Source organism: Grammomys surdaster, unplaced genomic scaffold, assembly GCF_004785775.1.
Source record: "Grammomys surdaster isolate TR1022 unplaced genomic scaffold, NIH_TR_1.0 125946, whole genome shotgun sequence".
Lineage (NCBI taxonomy): Eukaryota > Metazoa > Chordata > Mammalia > Rodentia > Muridae > Grammomys > Grammomys surdaster.
Window position 1 is genome coordinate 1,719,603 of NW_021620768.1, and position 20,851 is coordinate 1,740,453.

General features: G+C 50.4%; 3 protein-coding genes across 7 annotated transcripts in view; 1 reads left to right on the plus strand and 2 right to left on the minus strand.

Moving 5' to 3' along the window:
- Positions 1-2,400: 2,400 nt before the first annotated feature.
- Paqr6 (progestin and adipoQ receptor family member 6) lies at positions 2,401-6,470 on the plus strand. 3 transcript variants are annotated; one of them, XM_028753356.1, is made up of 8 exons: positions 2,451-2,502; positions 2,907-2,982; positions 3,594-3,721; positions 3,810-4,012; positions 4,087-4,213; positions 4,869-4,965; positions 5,184-5,334; positions 5,657-6,470. In XM_028753356.1, exons 2-8 carry the CDS (start codon positions 2,932-2,934, stop codon positions 5,929-5,931), a joined length of 1,032 nt encoding a protein of 343 aa, XP_028609189.1. In that variant the 5' UTR covers positions 2,451-2,502; positions 2,907-2,931; the 3' UTR covers positions 5,932-6,470. The 3 variants fall into 3 exon arrangements, with proteins under 3 accessions (XP_028609191.1, XP_028609189.1, XP_028609192.1); XM_028753358.1 differs by lacking the exon at positions 2,907-2,982 and having other exon boundaries at positions 2,401-2,502; XM_028753359.1 differs by lacking the exons at positions 3,810-4,012; positions 4,087-4,213.
- Positions 6,471-6,548: 78 nt separating this feature from the next.
- Positions 6,549-8,630, minus strand: Bglap (bone gamma-carboxyglutamate protein). Its single transcript, XM_028753367.1, has 4 exons — positions 7,396-8,630; positions 7,212-7,244; positions 7,011-7,068; positions 6,549-6,815 (listed from the first exon to the last, which is right to left on the minus strand). The coding sequence occupies exons 1-4, from the start codon at positions 7,457-7,459 to the stop codon at positions 6,683-6,685; spliced, it is 288 nt and encodes a 95-aa protein (XP_028609200.1). The 5' UTR covers positions 7,460-8,630; the 3' UTR covers positions 6,549-6,682.
- Positions 8,631-12,540: 3,910 nt separating this feature from the next.
- Pmf1 (polyamine modulated factor 1) overlaps positions 12,541-20,851 on the minus strand; it is a 17,827-nt gene continuing 9,516 nt past the window's right edge. Inside the window, exons 2-5 of one of the 3 annotated variants that reach the window (XM_028753364.1) lie at positions 17,745-17,850; positions 17,132-17,232; positions 14,350-14,566; positions 12,541-13,006 (exon numbers count right to left, since the gene is read on the minus strand). In XM_028753364.1, the coding sequence (XP_028609197.1) occupies positions 12,953-13,006; positions 14,350-14,566; positions 17,132-17,232; positions 17,745-17,850 (478 nt within the window). In that variant the 3' untranslated portion in view covers positions 12,541-12,952. The remainder of the gene's footprint in view (positions 13,007-14,349; positions 14,567-17,131; positions 17,233-17,744; positions 17,851-20,851) is intronic. The other 2 variants (XM_028753365.1, XM_028753366.1) reach the window with 2 other exon arrangements.

The window sequence follows — 20,851 nt, forward strand, 5'->3', positions numbered from 1 at the left end:
CTTTGCTTGGAATGGATTTGATGTGCTAGGCAAAGCTACACTGTTTGAGAAATAATACACCTTCTTAGTGAAAAATCACTGTTCATACTTAGAAAGGAGAGAGCCAACTGAAGCTAAGGCCCAGATAAGAGTCAGCCACGATGAGGCTGGAGAGATGACTTAGTAGTTAAAGATGACTTGTTGCTCTTGTAGAGGACAAATTTTAGTTCCCAGCACCTACATGGTGGCTCACAGTTCTCTGTAGTCTCATTTCTAGGGAATCTGGTGCCATCTTCCACTTCTGACTTCCATTCGAACCAGACATACATGAGGTACGGATTTATCCAGGCAAAGCACAAACAACGGTGACCTTGAACAGAAGATTTTACTAACATTCATACTTATGCATGCCACAAACATTGTCCTTGTGTTCCTTTCAGGTCCTGTCCCCAGGTTACACTTAAACAGAAACAGATTGTAAGTGTGACCATTTGGGCAGACAGGAGAGTACACAGCAAAGAGGATACATATTGCCAGAATTGCTCCCAAGTTTTTGGGTTGGTTTTTGTTGTTTTTTTCTGGGTTTGTTTGTTTTGGGTTGGTTTTTGTTTTCTTCCAGACAGTTTCTTTGTAATTATCCTGGAATTCACTCTGTAGACCAAGCTGGCCTCAAACTAAGAGATTTGCCTGTATCTGTCTCTTGAGTATTGAGATTAAAGGCATGTGCCCCTATGCCCTACCAGTGATAGGTTTTTTTTTTTTTGAATAGTTATCCCCAGGGTCTTGCCTACCTCAAAGAATTATGTTTTTGCTGATAAGAGTACAGGGGACTTAATAGTTAGACCTGGACCTAATAATGCTTGCGACCCTACATTGTCCCCTCCCAGATGCCTGTGAGAAGTTTGCCTTTAGTTGGCTGTAAGTCACTGTCTCCCGTGTCATGAGAGTCAGAGCCTTGTCTGAGTAAACATTTACATCCTCCACTCATCTCAAACAGGCCTGCTTAGAATCCTGCATGCCTTTGGAGTGTTGGAAGCAGTGCTTCCTCAACTAAATCCCACTCGTGTCATCCTTTATAATCGGTTCTGGCATTTGAGTTCCACATCACTGCCACTGAACTGTATCAGCAGCACATGCAGTTGAGTTCCAGGAAATCCAAGTAGGCTTCCAAACTGCTACATAGTCAACCCAGCCTGGGGCTTCAGTAGCTTCCATCTCTCCAACGTTAACATCACAGGAAGCATCATACCTGTTTTGCAGAAGTGTTTGGTGAATCTACTGCCTGAGGCTGGTTTGGTGTTACTAGCTGGATAGTGTCCTCCAGTAGGAATAAGGAGTGAGGCTTGAAGAAGTCTTTAGGTTCTTTATTCCTACCCTCCTGGGTTGGCAACTCAGATTGTGGCAAGGTAAATCAAATTGGTACATCCTTCCCAGGTGGGTCAATGTCCACCAAGGGCAAAACAGGGATTGCTTTTGAGATACAGCTGCGGCCGGGCGGTGGTGGCGCACGCCTTTAATCCCAGCACTTGGGAGGCAGAGGCAGGTGGATTTCTGAGTTCAAGGCCAACCTGGTCTACAGCATGAGTTCCAGGACAGCCCGGGCTATACAGAGAAACTCTGTCTCAAAAAACCAAAAAAAAAAAAAAAAAAAAAAAGAGAGAGATACAGCTGCAATTGGTTCTGGAGATTCTGGGAGACTCAGGCCAGTGTCGTAGTCAAAGGAGATTAGATCCCAGCTTGGGCTCCTAGCCTGATGTAGACAGCACAGTAACCCTGAAGGGCTGGCTGTGTGCAGGAGGCCAAGTGAGCTGCCTGCTAATGGGGCTGGGCCACCCCGTGCTGCCCCATGACTGGCAGACAAGGCTAAGATTGTTCCCCAGCTTCGCCCTGTCTCTCCACTCTGCCAGGCCTGGCCCATATCCTCAGCCACTTTTTTCTCTGTCAATCTGAGTGGCAGGAACCATACTCTGCCTGTGAAGTCCAGTCAGTCTGGCTGGGAGCGCGGGCAATCTCTTGGGTAATGCAGCATCTGGGGAAATGGAGGGTGAAGCACCTGTCCAGCCTTGCATTCCTTACTGCAACAGAGATCTCAGAGACCCTATTGCTGAGGGCAAAGGGACCTCTCCCCGGTTCATCTCAGCCTTTCCCGGGGCAGCTGGACAGCAATCAGCGCAGGCGTCTCCTACACCTCATCTTCACTTGGGATGAAGGGTCTGGAGACCAGGTTTGTGTTGTTAAACTGAGCAAGATCCTCAACATCGATCTCAGAGGACAAACTGATTGTGAAGCCCCCTAGATCCCAGAAAGACTCCAGAATGGGCGGGACTAGAGGCAGGAAGAGAGGGTGGAGTTGCTGGGAAGTTTTAGTCTGAGACAGGAGAAAGGGTCCTATCGGTCTAGGTCAGTGGCCCCGCCCGCTTCATTCGCCCCGCCCCTCCGCCGGTGCCAAGGAATGTGTTGGGCGAGGCGGCTAAGAGACGGGCGGGGCAGGCGGAGTCGAAGCCACTCGGACGCGGCAAACAGGTCTGGGCTGAGGGGCACGGGACCCAGGAGGGGCAGGGACTCAGAGTACTCCCAAGGGGACAAGTGGTATCCTTCGAGAAGAGGACGACACCCTCTAATTCCTTGCCCTTCTTAAGCAATTTTCTCGAGGGCATCAATTTTGCGTGTGGAGGTCTCGGTCCTCTACGTGGGGCCTCCTGGAGTCAGGATTCTGGCCGAGGCGCAAATGGGGTTACTAATAGGAGGGAGCCTCGCTGCTGGGAGCCCTTCACTGCAGACCTGCAGAGACTGAGGACTTCTGAAGCAGGACTGGATGCCCCAGGCTAGGGCCAGGAGGGAAAAGGGGCCACCAGTGTGGCTGACTCTAGTCTGAATCTGGTCATAGGAAACTGGATGGGTGCCAATCCCTGACCTTCTGTCTCCAGGTCAACGTGGAGGTACCGGGCCACCATGCTCAGTCTCAAGCTGCCTCAACTCCTTCGAGTCCATCAGGTCCCCCGGGTGAGGGGCCCCAACCCATCAACCTTGCTCCTCCTCAGAGGAGCAGAGATTTTTCTCATATTAGCTATTAGGGAACTTCCTCCTGCAAGCTAACTTTCTTACCTTTCCATTTCAATATAGAACCTGTGACCTCTACCCGCATTCCTAAACGTCCCTCCACCCAGAATCCCCTTCTGCAGAACACCCTGTGCACCCTGTGTGTGTGTGTGTGTGTGTGTGTGTGTGTGTGTGTGTGTGTATGGTGTGTATTCCCCCATCCTATCTGATCCCAGTATTCTGATTCTGTTGTTTGCCCTGTGGGTTTGGAAGGCTGATAAGAGGTTGGGTTGTGCTTGGCTTGGGACCACAGTGATCTCTAGTGCATCTTCTAGCATGTTTCCAGACGCTTCTTATTTTGTTTTTTGTTTCTCGAGACAGGGTTTCTCTGTGTAGTCCTGGCTGTCCCGGAACTTGCTCTGTAGACCAGGTTGGCCTCGAACTCACAGAGACCCACCTGCCTTTGCCTCTCGAGTGCTGGGATTAAAGGCGTGTACCACTACACCCGGCTACCAGACATTTTTCATGAAGGGGAAAGGCCTGCATATGATGACTCATCTGCTCCCCACCCCCAGGTGTTTTGGGAAGAAGGCATCATGTCTGGCTACCGATGCCCCACAAGCTCTGCCTTAGACTGTGTCCTCAGCTCCTTCCAGATGACTAATGAGACGGTCAACATCTGGACTCACTTCCTGCCCACCTGGTGAGCAAAGGCTCGGCCTTAGGTTCAGACGGGTGCTAGGTGGGCAGGTGCACTGCGGCCCCAGCGCCTGAGCAGGTGCCTGGCACAGGTACTTCCTGTGGCGCCTCCTGGCGTTGGGCAGCCCGGGCTTCCGCGCGGAGCCGTACCACCTTCCGCTGCTGGTCTTCCTACTGCCCGCCTGCCTCTATCCCTTCGCGTCCTGCTGCGCGCACACCTTTAGCTCCATGTCGCCCCGTGCTCGGCACATCTGCTACTTCCTGGACTACGGGGCGCTCAGCCTCTACAGCCTGGGTGAGCTGAGGGCAGTGGGTAGGAGTGGGGTGCAGAGGATGAGCCCGCAAGTCTCAGCTCGCACCTCGCCACAGGCTGCGCCTTCCCTTATGCCGCCTACTCCATGCCGGCCTCCTGGCTGCACAGCCGCCTACACCAGCTCTTCGTGCCTGCTGCTGCGCTCAACTCCTTCCTGTGCACCGGCCTCTCCTGCTACTCGCGGTGGGTTCTGGGCATCCCCAGTGTCGGAAAGGGTAGGCAGAGCTCACCCCACTGTTATTGAGCCACCCCAGTATCCTGTACCCTATCCAGTACGAGGCCTTACTGTTGGCCAGTACACTATCCTTTATGGCCAATTTATGCTATGTCTTTATGGCCACTTAACAGATGTGACATTTACAATGAGCAGGGATCCTACGTCCTGAGGGCCTTCTCTTATATTTTTTTATAACATGTAAACATATATTTATTGTGTATGTACCATACCTGAAAAGCTATCCCACCAGACCCTATTCTACTCCTTTTCTTTTTTTTCTTTCTTTTCTTCTTCTTTTTTTTTTTTTCAGTTTTTCTGTGTAGCCCTGGAACTCTGTAGACCAGGCTGGCCTCAAACTCAGAGATCCACCGCCTGCCTCTGCCACCCAAGTGCTGGGACTAAAGGAGAGCACAGACACACACATACTCCACCCTCTGGCTGAAACAGGGTCTTGATCTTCCTGCCTTTACCTCCCAATGCTGGGGTCACAGGCATGCCCCAACACACCTGCCTTCTGAGTGTAGCCACTGAGGTCCTTCACCCCTTTTGGCCCCAGATAAATCTCTTCCTGACCTATACTCACCCAGGAGTGGATACCGACCTGCTTTTCTTGCCTCTCAGGTTCCCAGAGCTAGAAAAGCCGGGGTTCAGCAAGGCTCTCCGCACAGCCGCCTTTGCCTACCCCTTCATGTTTGACAACCTCCCCCTGTTCTACAGGGTAAGGGCACCAGGGCTCTCCTCAGACCCTGCTCTACCTACTACCTTGACCTCACGGTGGCCCCCATCTCTAACCTCAGCTCTCTGCCTACCCTCCAGGCGCGGGCCCCTGGTGCCCACCCCCTCAGCATCCCTCCTCCCACCAGATACATCCTAGATAGATGTACCCGGGTTTCTTCTCCCAAGGCCACTCCCGGCAGCTCTCTTTTCTTTTACCAGCTGCGGCTGTGTTGGGGCAGGGCCCACAGCTGTGGGCGGGATGCACTGAGCGCCAGCCATGGCTACCACCTCCTCTGCGCTCTGCTCACCGGCTTCCTTTTTGCAGCCCGTCTACCGGAACGCCTGGCACCTGGGCGCTTCGACTATATTGGTGAGCATCGGCCTGGGACACTGCAGAGTGAGCTGGGAACATGGAGTGAGCTAGGGACATGGGGTATCCTAGCCAGGGCATGCATGATAAAGCCAAAGGGATATCCCGCGCCCCCCCCTCCAAGTCCCAGCCCCTCCCCAGGCTCAGCAATGACAGAATTTAGGGCTTTATGCAGCTTGGTCCAGTTATTCTCCCAGAGCCTCTAGGAGGGGGTCAGGTTTTCTCCTTCTCAAGCCCAAGAGACAGGTGACTGCCCCGGATCACAAGTGACTCTGTCCAAAGGTGGGATGGGTCTTTACCTAACCAGTCTGTCTGCATTCAGGACACAGCCACCAGCTGTTCCACATCTGTGCAGTGCTGGGCACCCACTTCCAGCTGGAAGCAGTTCTGGCTGATATGGGATCCCGCAGAGCCTGGCTAGCCATGCAGGAACCCACCCTGGGCCTGGAGGCCACCGTAGCCACCTTGAGCCTGGCAATGATTGGGAACTTGCTCATCATCATGGCTTTCACAGCCTTCTTGCTGCGGATCCCTGGAACCTGCCCCCTGCTGCAGGCTAGCCCACTTGAAGAGGGACTCCAAGCTAAACAACAGTGAGGCCTGTGGGTGTGGAGGGAGGCAGAGGCCAGGCCTCATTGCTGTGGAGGAGCCCTGACATGGGCCTGAGAAGGTGGCAGCTATTCTGATCCTGAAAGGGGTGGCTGAAGAGAAGAGGCTCTCTAGGGACTGGTGGAAGGACGGACAACCCAAGAAGCACGGGGTGAAGGCCTGTGAGGGCACACAGGTACCAGGCAGGAGCAGAGTGGGGGATTTGAGGCCTTTCATGGGGCCCCTGCCGCCCTGGAACCTGCTCATCTCAGATCATCTTGAGAGCTTGTTCCATCGGGGCCACATACCCAGCCTGCCCCAGGGCCAGACTGTGCCACAGGTCAGCAACTCCTTGTCTACACATGAGAGGGCTGTGCCACTCACCACTGTGACCAGGCCTTTGCTGAGTTGTATGTTTGGATGTGTCCCTGGTGAGCTAATGGTTATGGTGGGGATGGCTGTCGGGGAGGTGGGCTGCAGGACTTTAGGAAGCCACCTCCTGTCCTGTCCTTCACAAAGCAGTATAATAAAGAGGCAGATGAACGGGACTGCAGCTCTCTGGGATTGAATGTGAAGCCTCCCTGACCCCCTACCACCACCACAATGGACAGACTCGAGCCCAATGGTTCCTCATCTGGACTTTATTTTGGAGCAGCTGTGCCATCCATACGTGCAGGGCAGAGAGAGGGAACAGGGAGGGTCGAGTCCTGGAGAGTCGCCAAAGCTGAGGCTGCTGCTTGGCTCTAGGGCAACACATGCCCTAAGCAGTGGTACCATAGGTGCGCTTGTAGGCTTCCTGAAAGCCGATCTGGTCTGCTAGCTCGTCACAGTTGGGGTCGAGCTCACACACCTCCCTGGAGGGCTCCAGGGGGTCTGGGGCGGGTGCTGGGGCTCTGAGAACACAGTATCATCATCAACCAACATGGGGTACACAACCTCTTCCCACTGTACAAGAGGCTCCAGGGTCCTGGGCATGGGATTGACCTGCACTGTATAGCCCTCAGCAGTTCAGAGACCACCCCAGCACAACTCCTCCCCACCAATATGGAAGGCAAAGGGCCCTGGCCCAGTACCTGCTTCCCACTTACCCAAGGTAGCGCCGGGGTCTGCTTGCCACCTCACTGCCCTCCTGCTTGGACACAAAGGCTGTGGAGCAGTGGCACGGAATCAGGTAAGTCTGGGTTTGGGAGGAGAAGTGGGGACACCCAGGCAGAAGGCTGGGGGACCTGGGGGCTTAGGGGACAGGGTAAGGGGCAAGGCTTGGGCTCTGCCGGGCTCCCTGCCAGTACCTTTGTCAGACTCAGAGTCGCTGGGCTTTGCATCTGTAAAGAAAACAGTGCATAGTTAATTCTGTTCTTTCCCTGCTGTCTCCCTGGTTTGTCTCTTCCCCTTTGCCATCCCAAAGCAGATTCCGAGACCATGGAGGTGGGGGGGGAGCAGTCACCCTAAGAAATGAACCAGGAGGACACATACCTGCTAGGTCAGAGAGACAGAATGTAGCCAGGGCCAGCAGAGTGAGCAGAGAGAGGGTCCTCATGGTGACTACTAGGTCTGCACCGAGTTGCTATATGGGACTTGTCTGTTCTGCACCCTTCAACCTCCAGTACCATTTATATCCACTGCCTGAGCCCCTGATGTAAGCAGGAGGGGCAGGGGATGCTGCCAGGACTAATTGAGGGTCATGTGCTCAGTAGGTCAAACCCAAAGGATGCTGTGGTTGGTGATTGCAGTTGCCTGGGCAAGGCCTGCGAGCGGAGGGTATGTCATAATCAGAGACTGCCAGGCTCTGACATGGCTCCAAATCTCGTCCCTGAGGGGCTGCTCTACCACCCCTAGTGTGTGCTATCTCTCTCAGCCTTAGCTGGAGCACTGGCTGGCCCTAGAGATGAGCATCCTAGAGTATACCCTAGAGATGGTGCAGAGATCTAAAATCGGTTTGGGACAAACTGGGCTCCAATTCTCATAGCCTGTGATTTTCAGTGTCTGCCATGAGAGCAGGAGCCAAACCCAGGGCGGGAGTGGTCAGGAATGTCCTCATTTGCCCAGTGCAGGGCAGCTCCACTCATCCAGTGGGGAGAAGGGTGGGGAAGTGTCCTGGTCAGCTTTATGTCAACTTGAAAGGAGAACGCCTCAACTGAGAAAACGCCTCCATAAGATCCGGTTGTAGGGCATTTCTTATTTAGTGGTTGATGGGGGAGAGCCTAGCCCATTGTGAGTGGTGCCATCCCTGGGCCTTGGTCCTGAGTTCTGTAAGAGAGCAGGCTGAGCAAGCCAGTAAGCAGCACCCCTCCATGGCTTCAGTATCAGTTTCTGCCTTGATCAGTTCCTGCTTGTGTTGGAGACACCCTGCATCAAGCGAGATGTCTGGGACCCCTAATGACAAGGAAGAAAAACCTGGCAGGGGTACCGTGTTTCAGAGTGCGAGGCCATGGCCTCTTGTGGACCCCAGTATGAGTACTAAGAGGCCCCAGGCCTGTTTCTTTGGCACAAGCACCTCAAATGACGTTTCTGCAATCATTCTTAGTACTTATCATTCTCTATTTACTGTTCTTTTTCTTTCCTCCTTCCTTGATTAAACTGGTATTTGGTGACCTGGCAAGACCTAGTAGGACCCCGCTTAGTATCCAGGAACTAGATGTTACCAGTAAAAGTGAAGGCTGTTTATGAATTCAAGAGAAATCTATGTCACAGCCACTCACTCTAGGTGGAAATGGAAGAAACCTAGAGCCGCGGGCAGAGATGAGTAAGTCTGCAGCCGTTCCCCCAGTCTCAGTCTCAATTCTGTATAATAAAAATAAGATATTTGTATCATTAAATTGAGGATGGAATAATATACAGATATTTTCAGAAAGTTAGCAATGGGTTCCTTAGGTTCAGGGACAATGGTGGCAGGCCCCTAGGAATTCTCCATACAGGTTGGGTAAGGATGTTTTTGTAGACAGACAGATAGGGTCCAAAAATTATAGACTGAAGGGTCAGCAGTATGACCTCGTGTTTGCCCTTTTATGAAACTATCCTGTCTCACACATGTCTGAAAGATACTGACTTTGTAACTGCAATACTGCTGCCTCGAACCTCATCAGAGACTGGTGGTTGGGAGATATAAAAAAAAAATTGTGTTTGCTGTAAAACTTTTATGTCTTAAGATTGTTTAGTTCCCCTTTTTTGTTCTAAATCTGTATTACTCTCTGTCACAAGAAAATGTTGGCACAGGAAAATAGGGAAGTATTTACCTACCCCCCCTAAGAATTTTGTAAGCCAGTTTCCTTGTATGATTTCAATAAAAGACTGGGACTGAGTCAAGTCTAGGTGGGCATCCTGACTCCTGAGTTCAAGGCCTTACACTCCAAAAAAAAACAGCCTGTCAGTATTGTATCTCAATTGTGTGTTTCCTTATTCTGTCCTTGACGACCCTGACAACTCTGACTCTTGTCAAGGCTGGACCCCAGCATAGGTGATGCTCAAACACGGGGCTCTTGGACCTTTAGGATAAGTAGAAGGCAGGATTCAACATGGTAAAAACCCCACTCTGGGAATTCCGTGGACCCCACCCCAGCCCTGGTCAAAGATTAAGGCTGGAAGAAGGAGCGGGTAATGGTTCCTTTTCCCCTGACTCATTATGGGCCAAAGTGAATCTTCCGAGAGAGTGATGTATAAAAAGATATGAAAGAGATTATTATTTTAAAAGGGTATTCATTTTGAGCAACAACATTTGAATGAATTCATGCAGTTTGTTAAAAAGACTAGTCCTTGGCTTCCTGGGAAAGGTACATTAGATGAGGAAGCCTGGGAAAAAGTAGGGAAAGACATTAAATAATAGATTCTTGAACATCCAGATGAGGAGGACAAGGTCCCAGAAAATGTGGTTACACAAGTTTTTAACCGTGCAGAGGTCAGAGGTCACTGACTTAACAAACTCACCCTCTGGTTCTCCTCTTGGGAGTGTGGCTGGAAAGTGTACACCTTTAATTTCAAAACCTAAGAAACGTTGGTCTCGGCCCTCTCGTGAAAAAAATTACGTGGTGGAATTGGTGATACTTCCCCTGACTCTTCAGAAATTGAGGACAATGAACGCCTAGATCCGGGGGATGCCTTTGGTTTAGAGGAAGAAGCAGCTGAATATCATAATCCTGATTGGCCCCCTCTAATGCTTGGCGCAGACTTCCTACGTCCCAATTGGCTGCTGCTTCCAAAGAATCTAGAAAAGAGTGTGTCGGGGGATCCTCTTTTTCAACGCTTTCCTATCCTGTCAGAGAGTGGAGACCCCAAATGGGAGCCCATACCTTACAAGCTGATTAAGGAATTAAAGGAGGGAGTGCCTAAATACGGGCCTGCTGCTCTGTACATTTTATCTCTTGTGGAAAATCTAGCAGGTACCCCTATGCCTCCCTCTGACTGGCAAACATTGGCAAGATTCTGCCTTTCAGGAGGCCAATTTCTGTTGTGGAAAGTTGGATACAGGGATGAAATTAGAGAACTTCTGCAGTCTAAGGGGATAAAACCCCAAGAATGGGAGGATAAAGACCTCCCTTTATAAAGGCTTCCCTCTCTATGCAGGCCTGGGCAAATGGACTACTTTGGACGCTCAATTGGCTATACCAGCTCCTGTCCTTAAAGAAATCACTGCTAGTACTGTTGGAGCTTGGAGAGCTCTGGGCAGTGGTGATGCTAAGATTGTTCCCTGGGCTGAGGGTAAGCAGGGAAACGAGGAACCTTGTGCTGATTTTGTGACCAGACAAGTGAAGGTGGTAGGAAAGACCATCCCTGAGAGACCTTCGGCTGACATAGTTATTAAACAATCAGCCTATGAAAATGTTAATAAAAATCACCAGGCTTTACTCCAAGGCAGAAGAAAAGGATCCACTCTTGGAGATTTTGTTCGCTATTGTGCTGAATGTTCCCCTGCTGTGATACAGGGTATGGCATTTGCTGCAGCAATGAAGGGAATGGCCTCAGGACAGCAGGGGCATTTTGGATGAGTCTGTCCTCCAGAAGTCAGTTTCCTGCTCCTGCAAAGCTGCCTCCAATGCCTTCAGGAACTGTTCCTGCTACTCTTTGTCCTCATTGCCAAAAAGGATTTCATAGGCAACTCGGAGTGCAGGTTGCATTTTCATAGAGATGGACAGCCTCTCACAGCCCCTCAGCAGGGAGACCAATGGCAGGCCCAGTCCTGAGCCCCTCAAACAATAGGGACCTCCTGCCAACATAATCCGTTCGCCAGACAGGTGAACAATTGACACCTTGTTCTGTGCCACCCCAGGGAGTGCAGGATTGGACCTAACTGAGGACTCCCGGCCTACATTAATACCTATGGGAGTCTATGGCCCCCTGCCATCTGACTCTATGGGTCTTGTTTTGGGTTGGCGTTCTACATCTCTTCAGGAGATTCATGTGATTCCCGGGGTTATTGATCTGACTATACTGGTGAAATTCGGGTTATGATAGTCCCCCCTCGTCACCTTACAAATTCATTCAGGACAAAGAATCGCTCAGTTGCTTCTCGTCCCATTGATTAGGAAAGGAAATTCTATTACTACCCTAGAAAGAGGAGACGCTGTCTTTGGGTCTAGTAATATGGTATTTTGGGTACAAGAAATTACCAAGACAAGAGTACTTAAAACTTTATTGGTGGGGCTGGTAAGACGGCTCAGTGGTTAAGAACGTTGACTGCTCTTCCAGAGGTCCTGAGTTCAAATCCCAGCAACCACATGGTGGCTCACAACCATCTGTAATGGGATCTGATGCCCTCTTCTGGTGTGCATGAAGACAGCTACAGTGTACTCATACATAAAATAAATAAATAAATCTTTAAAAAAAAAACCTTGTAAATAAAAACTTTATTGGTACAGGGAGCACCTATAAAGGGATTGCTAGACACAGGAACTGATGTTTCGTGCATTTCAGGAAAGGCTTGGCCCAATGCCTGGTCAACTCAGATAACTGCATCCAATCTAGCTGGAGTAGGCATGGCCTCTAATATGGCTCATAGTTCAGAGATCGTTCATTGGAAGGATGGTGAACATGCAGGGACCTTCCAGACATTTATTATTCCTTCAATGCCCATTATGCCCTGGGGAAGAGATGTACTGGATCAGATGGTAGACAGAGTACCCAGAGGTATAAACCCTGGAGCTTTCTGAAGAGCAGCTAGAACAAGGGCCCAGGCTGTTTATGGAGACAAGGGCAGAGGAGAGACCACTATGGTGTCTTCTCTGTCCTTAAGGTCTCACAGACAGATCTATCTAACCAAGCAGCTCCTGGTTAAGGTGAGGCTCTCAGGCAGGAGAGGAATGTCTGCTCCATCCTAGGAAGGACTGGCCCTCCCACTGGTAGGACTGGGGGAAGAGTGGGGTGGGAGAGACAAGGTAAAGTCCTTGTGCTCGGCTACATTGCAGGCCTCATCACTTTCCTGTGCCCCAGAGAGCAGCACAGGGCAGCACCAGCTCCAGTGACAGCGCGCCCTGACCTCAGGGAGCCCTGGGTCCTCCTGCCTTCTGCACCGGGTAATATCAGAACACCCCACTCTTGGCTGCAGGCTTCCAGAGCCCTCAGACAAGAGTTCAGGAGCCCAGAAGTGGTCTTGACCTCAGACGCCTGGCAAGGAAGCGTCCTCACAGATTACAGTGTGGTAAAGGAAGTTTATTTACGGATGTGGGGAGAACATGGCAAGGGCCCTTGGGCTAGCCAGCAAGGCAGCAATCAGTTGGGGAGAACATGGCAAGGGACCGTGAGCTGGTAAACAGGGCAGCAATCAGTGAAGACTAAAACACAACCCAAATCCAGTCCAGGGAGGGCTAGGGAATCAGGAGGACATGGGGCAGTGCTGGCTGCAACTCCAGGAGACAAAGCCTGGTGTCTGATGCTAAGGGTGGGAGTCCCCGTCTTACAGGCAGATGACGGCAGGAATCTCAAGGTAGTGTGACCCCACTAGACCCTAAGTGGTGGATGGGGACTCCGTTATCTCCTGGAGACTGGCTCCACAAGTGTGCTACAGGGCAGAGACTTCTCTCTGCTTGGGCCCAGTGGCTCCTCACTCGGGAGCCCTCAGCACTGACAGCAGCTCCCTCTGTTCTCTGTGTAGAGCCTGGAACCAAAGGAAGAGAACAGCTGTGTGGAGTGAGACAAGCATACCCCGTGTGCCAGGCTCCATTCCAGCCCAGGTACCCCTAGAACAATGTGAATGTTCTGTGGCTCATGTCACTGGTGTTGGCAGGATGTGCTAGGACAAGGCCAAGTGGGAAGTCCTAAGCATCCATAGGTATTTATGGCAAGCTGGATGCTCTAGCCACCTCTCCTGGGCCTCTCCACATTCAACAGGGACTCACTCCCAAAAGTGGCCCCAGATCCTTTGTTCTCACTGGAGAAACTTAGAACCCCTAGTGCTCAAATTCCAACTCAGGGCCTAGGCATGTTGGGTAAGTGCTCTCATTGAGAAGTGAGACAGTTTAAAGAGGCTCTGAGGCTCCCACACCACCAGACACCTGATCCAGCTGCTGCACTTCAGACAAGGCCGGGATGACAGCCGAGCTGGGGCTATGGCTGCTGCAGCAGCTGACAGGTAGGGCACCATGGTTAGGACAATTTATCATCCGGGGAAATGGGAGTCCTAAGGGGCCTCATGAGGATAGAGGGCAAGGTGGCTCCAAGCACCTAAGAACCAGCGCTGGGAGACTGGAGGGGATGGGGACAGTCCTTCTACCTGCTGCTACTGCTGTGAGACTAGAGCAAGCTGCAGCTCACTGGTCAGAGAAAGAGAAAGCCAGAAGGAATCTGGAAATCATGATCCTCAGAAGCAGGATGATCTAAGCCTTAGAAAGTAACGTCCACTGTGCACTGTATTAGACACAGACTGGGGTCTGTGACAGATGAAGAGGACCTGGGAGTGACGCTCTCACTCTGAGACCCTTGGAACTGCATCTGGAGCCACTAAGAAGCCATCCTACCACCCTAGTCACACCTGCCACCTGCACCACACAGCTCCACTGCCTTAAAAGTCCCTTGAGACCAGCTTCAGAAGTCAGCTTTTCCCCAAGGCACACGTGCTTGCTGACATCTGCCGCCAGGTGCCAGAAGATGACAGATCCCCTGGAACTGGACTTCTGATGGCTGTGAGGTACCATATGAGGGCTAGGAATGCATGCTGTTTCTGGATGACGGCACGCAGCTCTGCAGCACTGCACAGAGGGTGGGCTCCATGTGGACAGAGGTCCAGGTTCGTGTCCTTTCTGCCCACACTCACCTAGCAGCTGCACAGGAGCGTGTGCCATGACTGGACTTCAGCACAAGCACTGAGGAGCCAACCTCACAGGTCCCAGCAAAGGTTCTGAGTGACTCTGCTACTGTAGGCACAGCCTACTCCCGATGGGATCCCTTAGGCTGGGAGAGAGGGGCTGAGACAGGAGAAAATCAGCTGAGCCAAACACTTGCCTGCCAAGTTTGCTGGAGGGCCTGAACCTGCTGCTGCAGCTCCTCCACCTGCCTGCGCCCGGCCAGGACAGCATCAGCCAGTTCCTGATTCTTGGCTTCCTGTTTCCGTACTTGACGGCACAAGGTATCCTGTTGCTTCAGGAAGTAGGGTGCCATGACACTGCACAGGTCTTTCTCTGGGATTCCACTGGGTCGCCTGGGGGCAGGGCACATGGGACTAAGCATACAGGAGGCTTACCTCTAAACCCAATCAGCAATGGTCACTATGATTTGCCTCGTGCTCTAGCAGGGGTGTGGTCCTGCCAGCTGGTAAACCTGCAAGTTTCTGTGAGTGAGTGAGTGACATCTGGAATTCTGGGGACTTTTCAGAGGATACATAAATGCTAGAGCCGCATGAGTTGGGTTGCTACTATGGCTGGTTGGCTGGGTGGTGCTTGGCTACTGTTGGTTGTTGTTGGCTGTGGTTGGTCAAGTAGTCATGTGCAAAGAGACGAAAAAGAAGAAATTAGATATCCTGCCAGTGAAGGGCAAACTTGCCCTAAGGAACTTGACGCCCCTGATCAGCAGGAAGTAGTCTAATGATAGCATTTCCCCCTTGCCCCTCTATCCTCTCTCCTACCTACTGTTAGAGGCTGAGAGGGAAGATGTAAAGGGGTGGAGGAAGAAAGAAGAACCCACAAAGTAGCCATAAGTCAAGTACGTGTGGATGGATGTTTTAGGGAAGACTGGTCAACGAGCAAGCACTGCTCTATGTCCTATAAATTCTTTTTCAATTGGAAAACTTCAGCTGTCCTCTGAACCCCACATACTTCCTGTGGCATATACCCCCAAGAACTAATAAATAAATGTCATTTTACAGTTTGAGAGGTGTCCTCAGTAGAAAGGGTCCTGAGCTCGGAGCTGCTGCTCTGGCTACTTGGGGGTTCTCTGGGCTGAGTGAGCCAGAGGACCCTCAAACAAGAATCCACGTGGTACCTACAGAGAGCTACCTATGTGGATAGTGGCCCCTCTGCCTATAGCACCTCAGAGAGAAGGGCCTTGGGCACTCTAGTCCCAGACCACCTGCTGATCCCAGCCTCTCTTCTCCACTTGCCCGTAAGCCGGCGACCTGTGGGGTCCAGCCTGAGTCATGCCATTATCATTATTTTTTTTAGTTGTTTTTTGTTTCTCTGTGTAGCCCTGGATGTACTGTAACTTACTATGTAGTCCAGGCTGCCCTCAAATTCACAAAGATCTGCCCGCCTTTGCCTCCTGAGTGCTGGGATTAAAGGTGTGTGTAAAGACAAGAACGAAAAAGATCTCCAGGCTGGGCCTGGTGGTCCACAGTAATCCATAGTACCTGAGAGGCTATGGCAGAAGGGTGGATGTTCACAGCCTACAGATCAGGCCTACTGGTGCACACTTTGATCCCAGACAAATCTTGTAATTTCTTATTTACACAGTAAGCTCCAGGCTAGCCAGGGCTACATAATAAGGCCCTGTCTAAAAAAGCCCAAACAAACACAAAATGCTTCATAGGTTGTGACTGGAAAGATGGCTCAGAGATTAAGAGCACTGGCTACTCTTCCAGAGGTCCTGAGTTCAATTCTCAGCACTCAAGGGAAGGCTTACAACTGTTGGTAACTCCAGTTCCGACTCTGCTTCCCTCTTCTGATATACCAAGCAAGAAAGTGGTGCAGACGCAAGTGTAGGGAAAACATCGTATACAGAAAAAAGATCAGTCTTTAAAAAAAAAGGTCACAGTCAACCTGACCCAGTGAGTTCAAGGCCAGCTGTGTGAACTTTAAAAATACTTTTTATTAGCCAGGAGGTGGTGGCCCATGCCTTTAGTCCCAGGACTTACTTGGGAAACAGAGACAAGGCAGGAGAATCTCCATGAATTGGAGGCCAGGTTTGTCTACAGAATGAGTTCCAAGACAGCCAGGGATATACAGAAAATTCCTATCTCAAAAAAAAAAAAAAAAACAATAAATAAATAAATAAATAAAATAGTAAATTTTATTTTACGTGTATGGTATTTTGCCTGCATGTATGTATGTGTACCACATGAGTGCCTGGTGGAACCAGAAGAGGGCTTTGGATTCCCTAAGTTGGAGTTAAGAATGGTTATAAACAGCTGTAAGGGTGCTAGGAACCAAATTCTGGTTTGTAAGAATAGCAGCCAATATTCTTGACCACAGAGCCATCTCTACAGATCCCAGCAGAGGGAATTAAGTGAGACCCAGTATCATAATAAAATGTAGAAAGAGGGCAAAGGTCATAGCTCAGCAGTAGAGTCCTGCCTAGCACACCCACGGCCCTACATTCAACGCCTAATACTACAGCCTGGGAGCTGTCAGGTACGGGCAGGAAGCAAAAGGCTCCTGGAGCCCAGGCCACTTTGGTCGTGATGGCCTTTGGCCCTCCGCTTCTCACCCTGGTCACTTTTTCCTGCACGTGGCACACCAGATGGCCATGTTGTTCAGACAGCTGCTGCAGAGGGCAGCCTGTTCATTATTGACTCTCTGGCCTCTTCAACCACACTGAGCAGACAGTACATACTTCCTAATTATTTGTTGAATAAACAATCAAAGCTATGTGTCTGGTCATCTAATCTGTCCACAGAGCCAAACCTCACCATCCCCCAGCCCGTCCTTCTGCTCCTAAGTCCCCAGGGGTCCCAGGGAGGCCTCAAACAGTCCTCTTTCAGAGGCCAAGAGTCCAGGGGCTCAGATATGGGTGAGAGTTAGTCTCCTCCCAGACACAGAGGCCCTCTGCTGACAAATCCTCTCCCTGTTCTCACCAGGCTGGCTCTCCGTGGTCTTTGCCTTCTTCTATGATCTTATCCAGGGAGTTCAGGACAGCTTCTAGGTTCCCCTCCTCTTTGATTTCTGAGATTTCCTCCTGAGCAGAGAGGAAGAAAGACCTCATGCATACCCTCAGTGGAAGCATGCTAAAATGCTAACAGCACTTAGAAGACTTACGCTAATTTTGATTACTCTCCTGAATAATCTAATTTCTCTACAGTGTGTGGTTTTTAGAACTAAGAATAAAATCTAAAATAGCAAACATTTATTAAACTAGTTCAATATTATTCCTAGTTTATTCCTCAGGTTATTAAAGGTATCTTCAGAAGCTGGTGGTGCAAAGTGAGTGACGCCTGTCTCCATCTGGTTGAGCACACACTGCCTTGACTGACAGACACCTTAGAAACATGTATTCCAGGACAATGAGAGCAGGGTGCTTTTGAGGTCTACACTGTTTGGAGGGCAGGGTTACCTGGTTACAGCTACTGCACTGGATGGCAGATCTAGGAGCTGAGCAGACAGAGACAGCTTATAGGCTGCCATCTTTAAGGACCTGAATGTAAGGCAAAACCTCATAAAAATGGGCCTTCTGACCACTGTGCCACTCACCCGGATGGATGTCTGCAACTGAGCCACAAACTTGTCATAAATCCATTTCGTCACCTCAGGGTTCAACTGGTGGAAGTGTTTGTAACAGGTGGTGAATCTCTCGTAGCTGTTAGGAAGGACACAGGCAAAGACAGGGTGATCAGCACCCAGCCACTTACTTCTGTGTTTTAACACAAGATTCAGTTTTATCAGCTGAGACCGGGGAACGGCTGTGCATGCAGGTCTGCCCTCACGTCACAGATACGCTGCTTCTGTTCCCAAGCAGGGCTCTAGCAGTGCGCTACACAGAGGTTACGGGGCTGGAGAGGTGGGTCGGCTGGTAGAGGGCTTGCCCGTAACATGCAAGAAGCTGTTGTTTGAGTCCCAGTAGTTGGGATGGAGAGTTCAAGGTCACTCTAAGCTACACAGTAAGTTCAAGACCAGCCTAAGTTACAGGAGAACCTGCTGAAATAAACACAATAAAAATAAAAGCAGGCAGGCCGATTTCTGAGTTCAAGGCCAGCCTGGTCTACAGAGTGAGTTCCAGGACAGCCAAGGCAATTCAGAGAAACCCTGTCTCGAAAAACAAAAAACAAAACAAACAAACAAACAAACAAATAAATAAATAAATAAAAGCAGGTCATTGTGGTGGCTTCAATGATGTCTGTTAATGTTTTATTGCTGTGAAGAGGCACCATGACTAAGGCAAGTCTTATAGAAGAAAGTATTTAACTTGGGGCTCATGGTTCCAGTGGTTAGTACAGAGTCTATGACCATCATTGTGGGAAGCTGACAGGCATAGCACTGGGACAGAGGCTGAGAGCTTTACATCCTGATCCAAAGGCAGGAGGGGGAGAGGAAGGACCTGGTGTGGGCTTCTGAAATCTCAAAGGTCAAGGTCTACATCAAGGTCACACTTCCTAATCTTTTCCAAACAGCTCCACTAATTGGGGACCAAGCATTCAAACACACAAGCCCTTGGAGGCCGTTCTTATTCAAATCACCACAAATGAGAATGCCACATAGGCGCCTATGTTTGGATACTTGGTCCCTTGTTTGTGCAAGTGCAACTGTTTGAGGATTTGGAGGTCCTGCCTTGTAGGAGGTCACTGGGGGTGGGCCTCGAGGCTTTATACCATTCTCAGCATCTCTCTCCTTGCTTCCCGTTTGTGGATTAGAACGTAAGCTCTCAGCTACAGTTATAGCACCATGCCTAAATGCTTGTCATGGTCGTGGACATGAGCCCCAAAGTAAGTTCTTTCTTTTATCGGGTCTTTGGCCATGATGCTTTGTCACAGCAACAGGAAAGTAACTAAGACATTATTCAAATCACCACAATGACCTGCTTTTATCAGGAGTTTTATTATGTTTGTTGATTTCAACAGGGTCTTGTGTAGCTTCGGCTGGTCTTCCCTGCCCACATGAGTGTCTCTCTGGGTCTGCCTTACCTCAGTGGCTTCTTTTATTTGTTTGTTTGTTTGTAAGGACAAATCCTGCAGGCCAGATCTCACCACCACCAAACTGTTTCTTTACATGGAGCTGTAACTTAAGCACCTGCCTTCCAAAGGGAAGAAACTTCTCAGCTCAGAGAAGCTGGCTGACTGACTGTCTTATGCCCCTGCAGTGGTGGGGGCTGTTTGGGGAGGTTTCTCTTTGTGAGGCAGGGACTAACACTTCAGAGGTCCATAGGGTAACCTGGGTGATACAAATGCTGCTGTCCCACTTGATAAGTGAAACTGAGGCTGGTAAGAATAAAGTAGTTGCCAAGACCATTCAGCCAATGAACCATGAAGGCAGGACTTGATCCCAGACAATGCGTCCTTACAAGCCAGCATACTTTCTCAGTGCAGAGCTGGCTGGTCTTCTAAACACATTGAGACAGTCAAGGCCAAGAGCGGCTCTGTCCTGAAGAAAAAGGAAGCACAGACAGAAGGGCCATGAGAGGCTGGAGTGGAAAGGCTCTGCCACCCAAGCAGACCTGAGGACCACAATGGGAGAGGCAGCTGGAAGAGCAGGCCTGCAGTCAGGCAGCACGGCCACACCTCCATCCTAGCTGCCGGCTTTGCTTAGATTCCATACTCTTTGTTCCCAATACTGCTGTGGGGCATCTAAGGCCTAGCATCTCTTTCCACAAGGATATTATATTGTTTTTACAAGAAAGTATAATTTTATGTCTGGCCAACACATGGCCATGGGCACTCTCTAAAACATCACTTTCCTTCCCTGAGTGTAGTTTTCAAGAAATCCACAAGGCATCTGAGCCATTCCCACACTGGCACCAGCTGACTAAAATATCCAACATGGGACTCTGTAGAAAGTGTCCCTTCCTGTGAAATGTTTCTTCACATTATAGGATTCTCAATAACAGGAACCCCAGAAAGTTCTCAAGTGACACCTGTGGGCAGAGTCTGCTTCACCCCTGCCGTGGCTGTCAACTGCTGGGGCTGAGGAGAGATGTGCCCGGCCTGACCCGGACTGTGAAGACAAACAGGATCCCTGATGTCTGAGCCACAATTACCCATTTCAATCCCAGGCAGCATCATGTGCTCCTCCACAGTCCTCTTCAGAGCCACAGACTGAGTAGCTGGCACAACTAGGAAGAAAACAAGATGCCCTGAACCCTGCTGTGGGCTGTGGACTGGAAGGGTTCCCAGCATCTGCCCTCTGAATTGTCCTTTTGATATCTGAGCACAGCCACCCAAGGATACAAAGGCAAAATGTCTACCCTCAGATGGTGGGAGTCTGTGACATTGCTCAGTGCCACCTTCAAGTGAGCACCTGCGTCAGCTGCTACCTCTCTCTCCCTGTTGGCAGCTGCAAGAGATGTAATTCACAGCAAACACCCAGTGAATACATACATCTTGAAGAAAAAAGGGGCTGGGGGTGGGGGACAAAGTCTGTGGATGTAGCTCAGCAGTAGAGTGTGCTTGAGGCCCTGGCTTCAAGGCCCTACATGGAGAAGTTAAAATAAGGAGAGAAAAAGAAAAAAATCTAGGGGAAGTGGGGTAGGGAAGGGAGCAAGAGCTCTCCACCCAAGCCCAAGAAGCCACTGGGAATACACTGTGAACTAACTCACTCTCACTCTCTCTCTCTCTCTCTCTCTCTCTCTCTCTCTCTCTCTCTCTCTC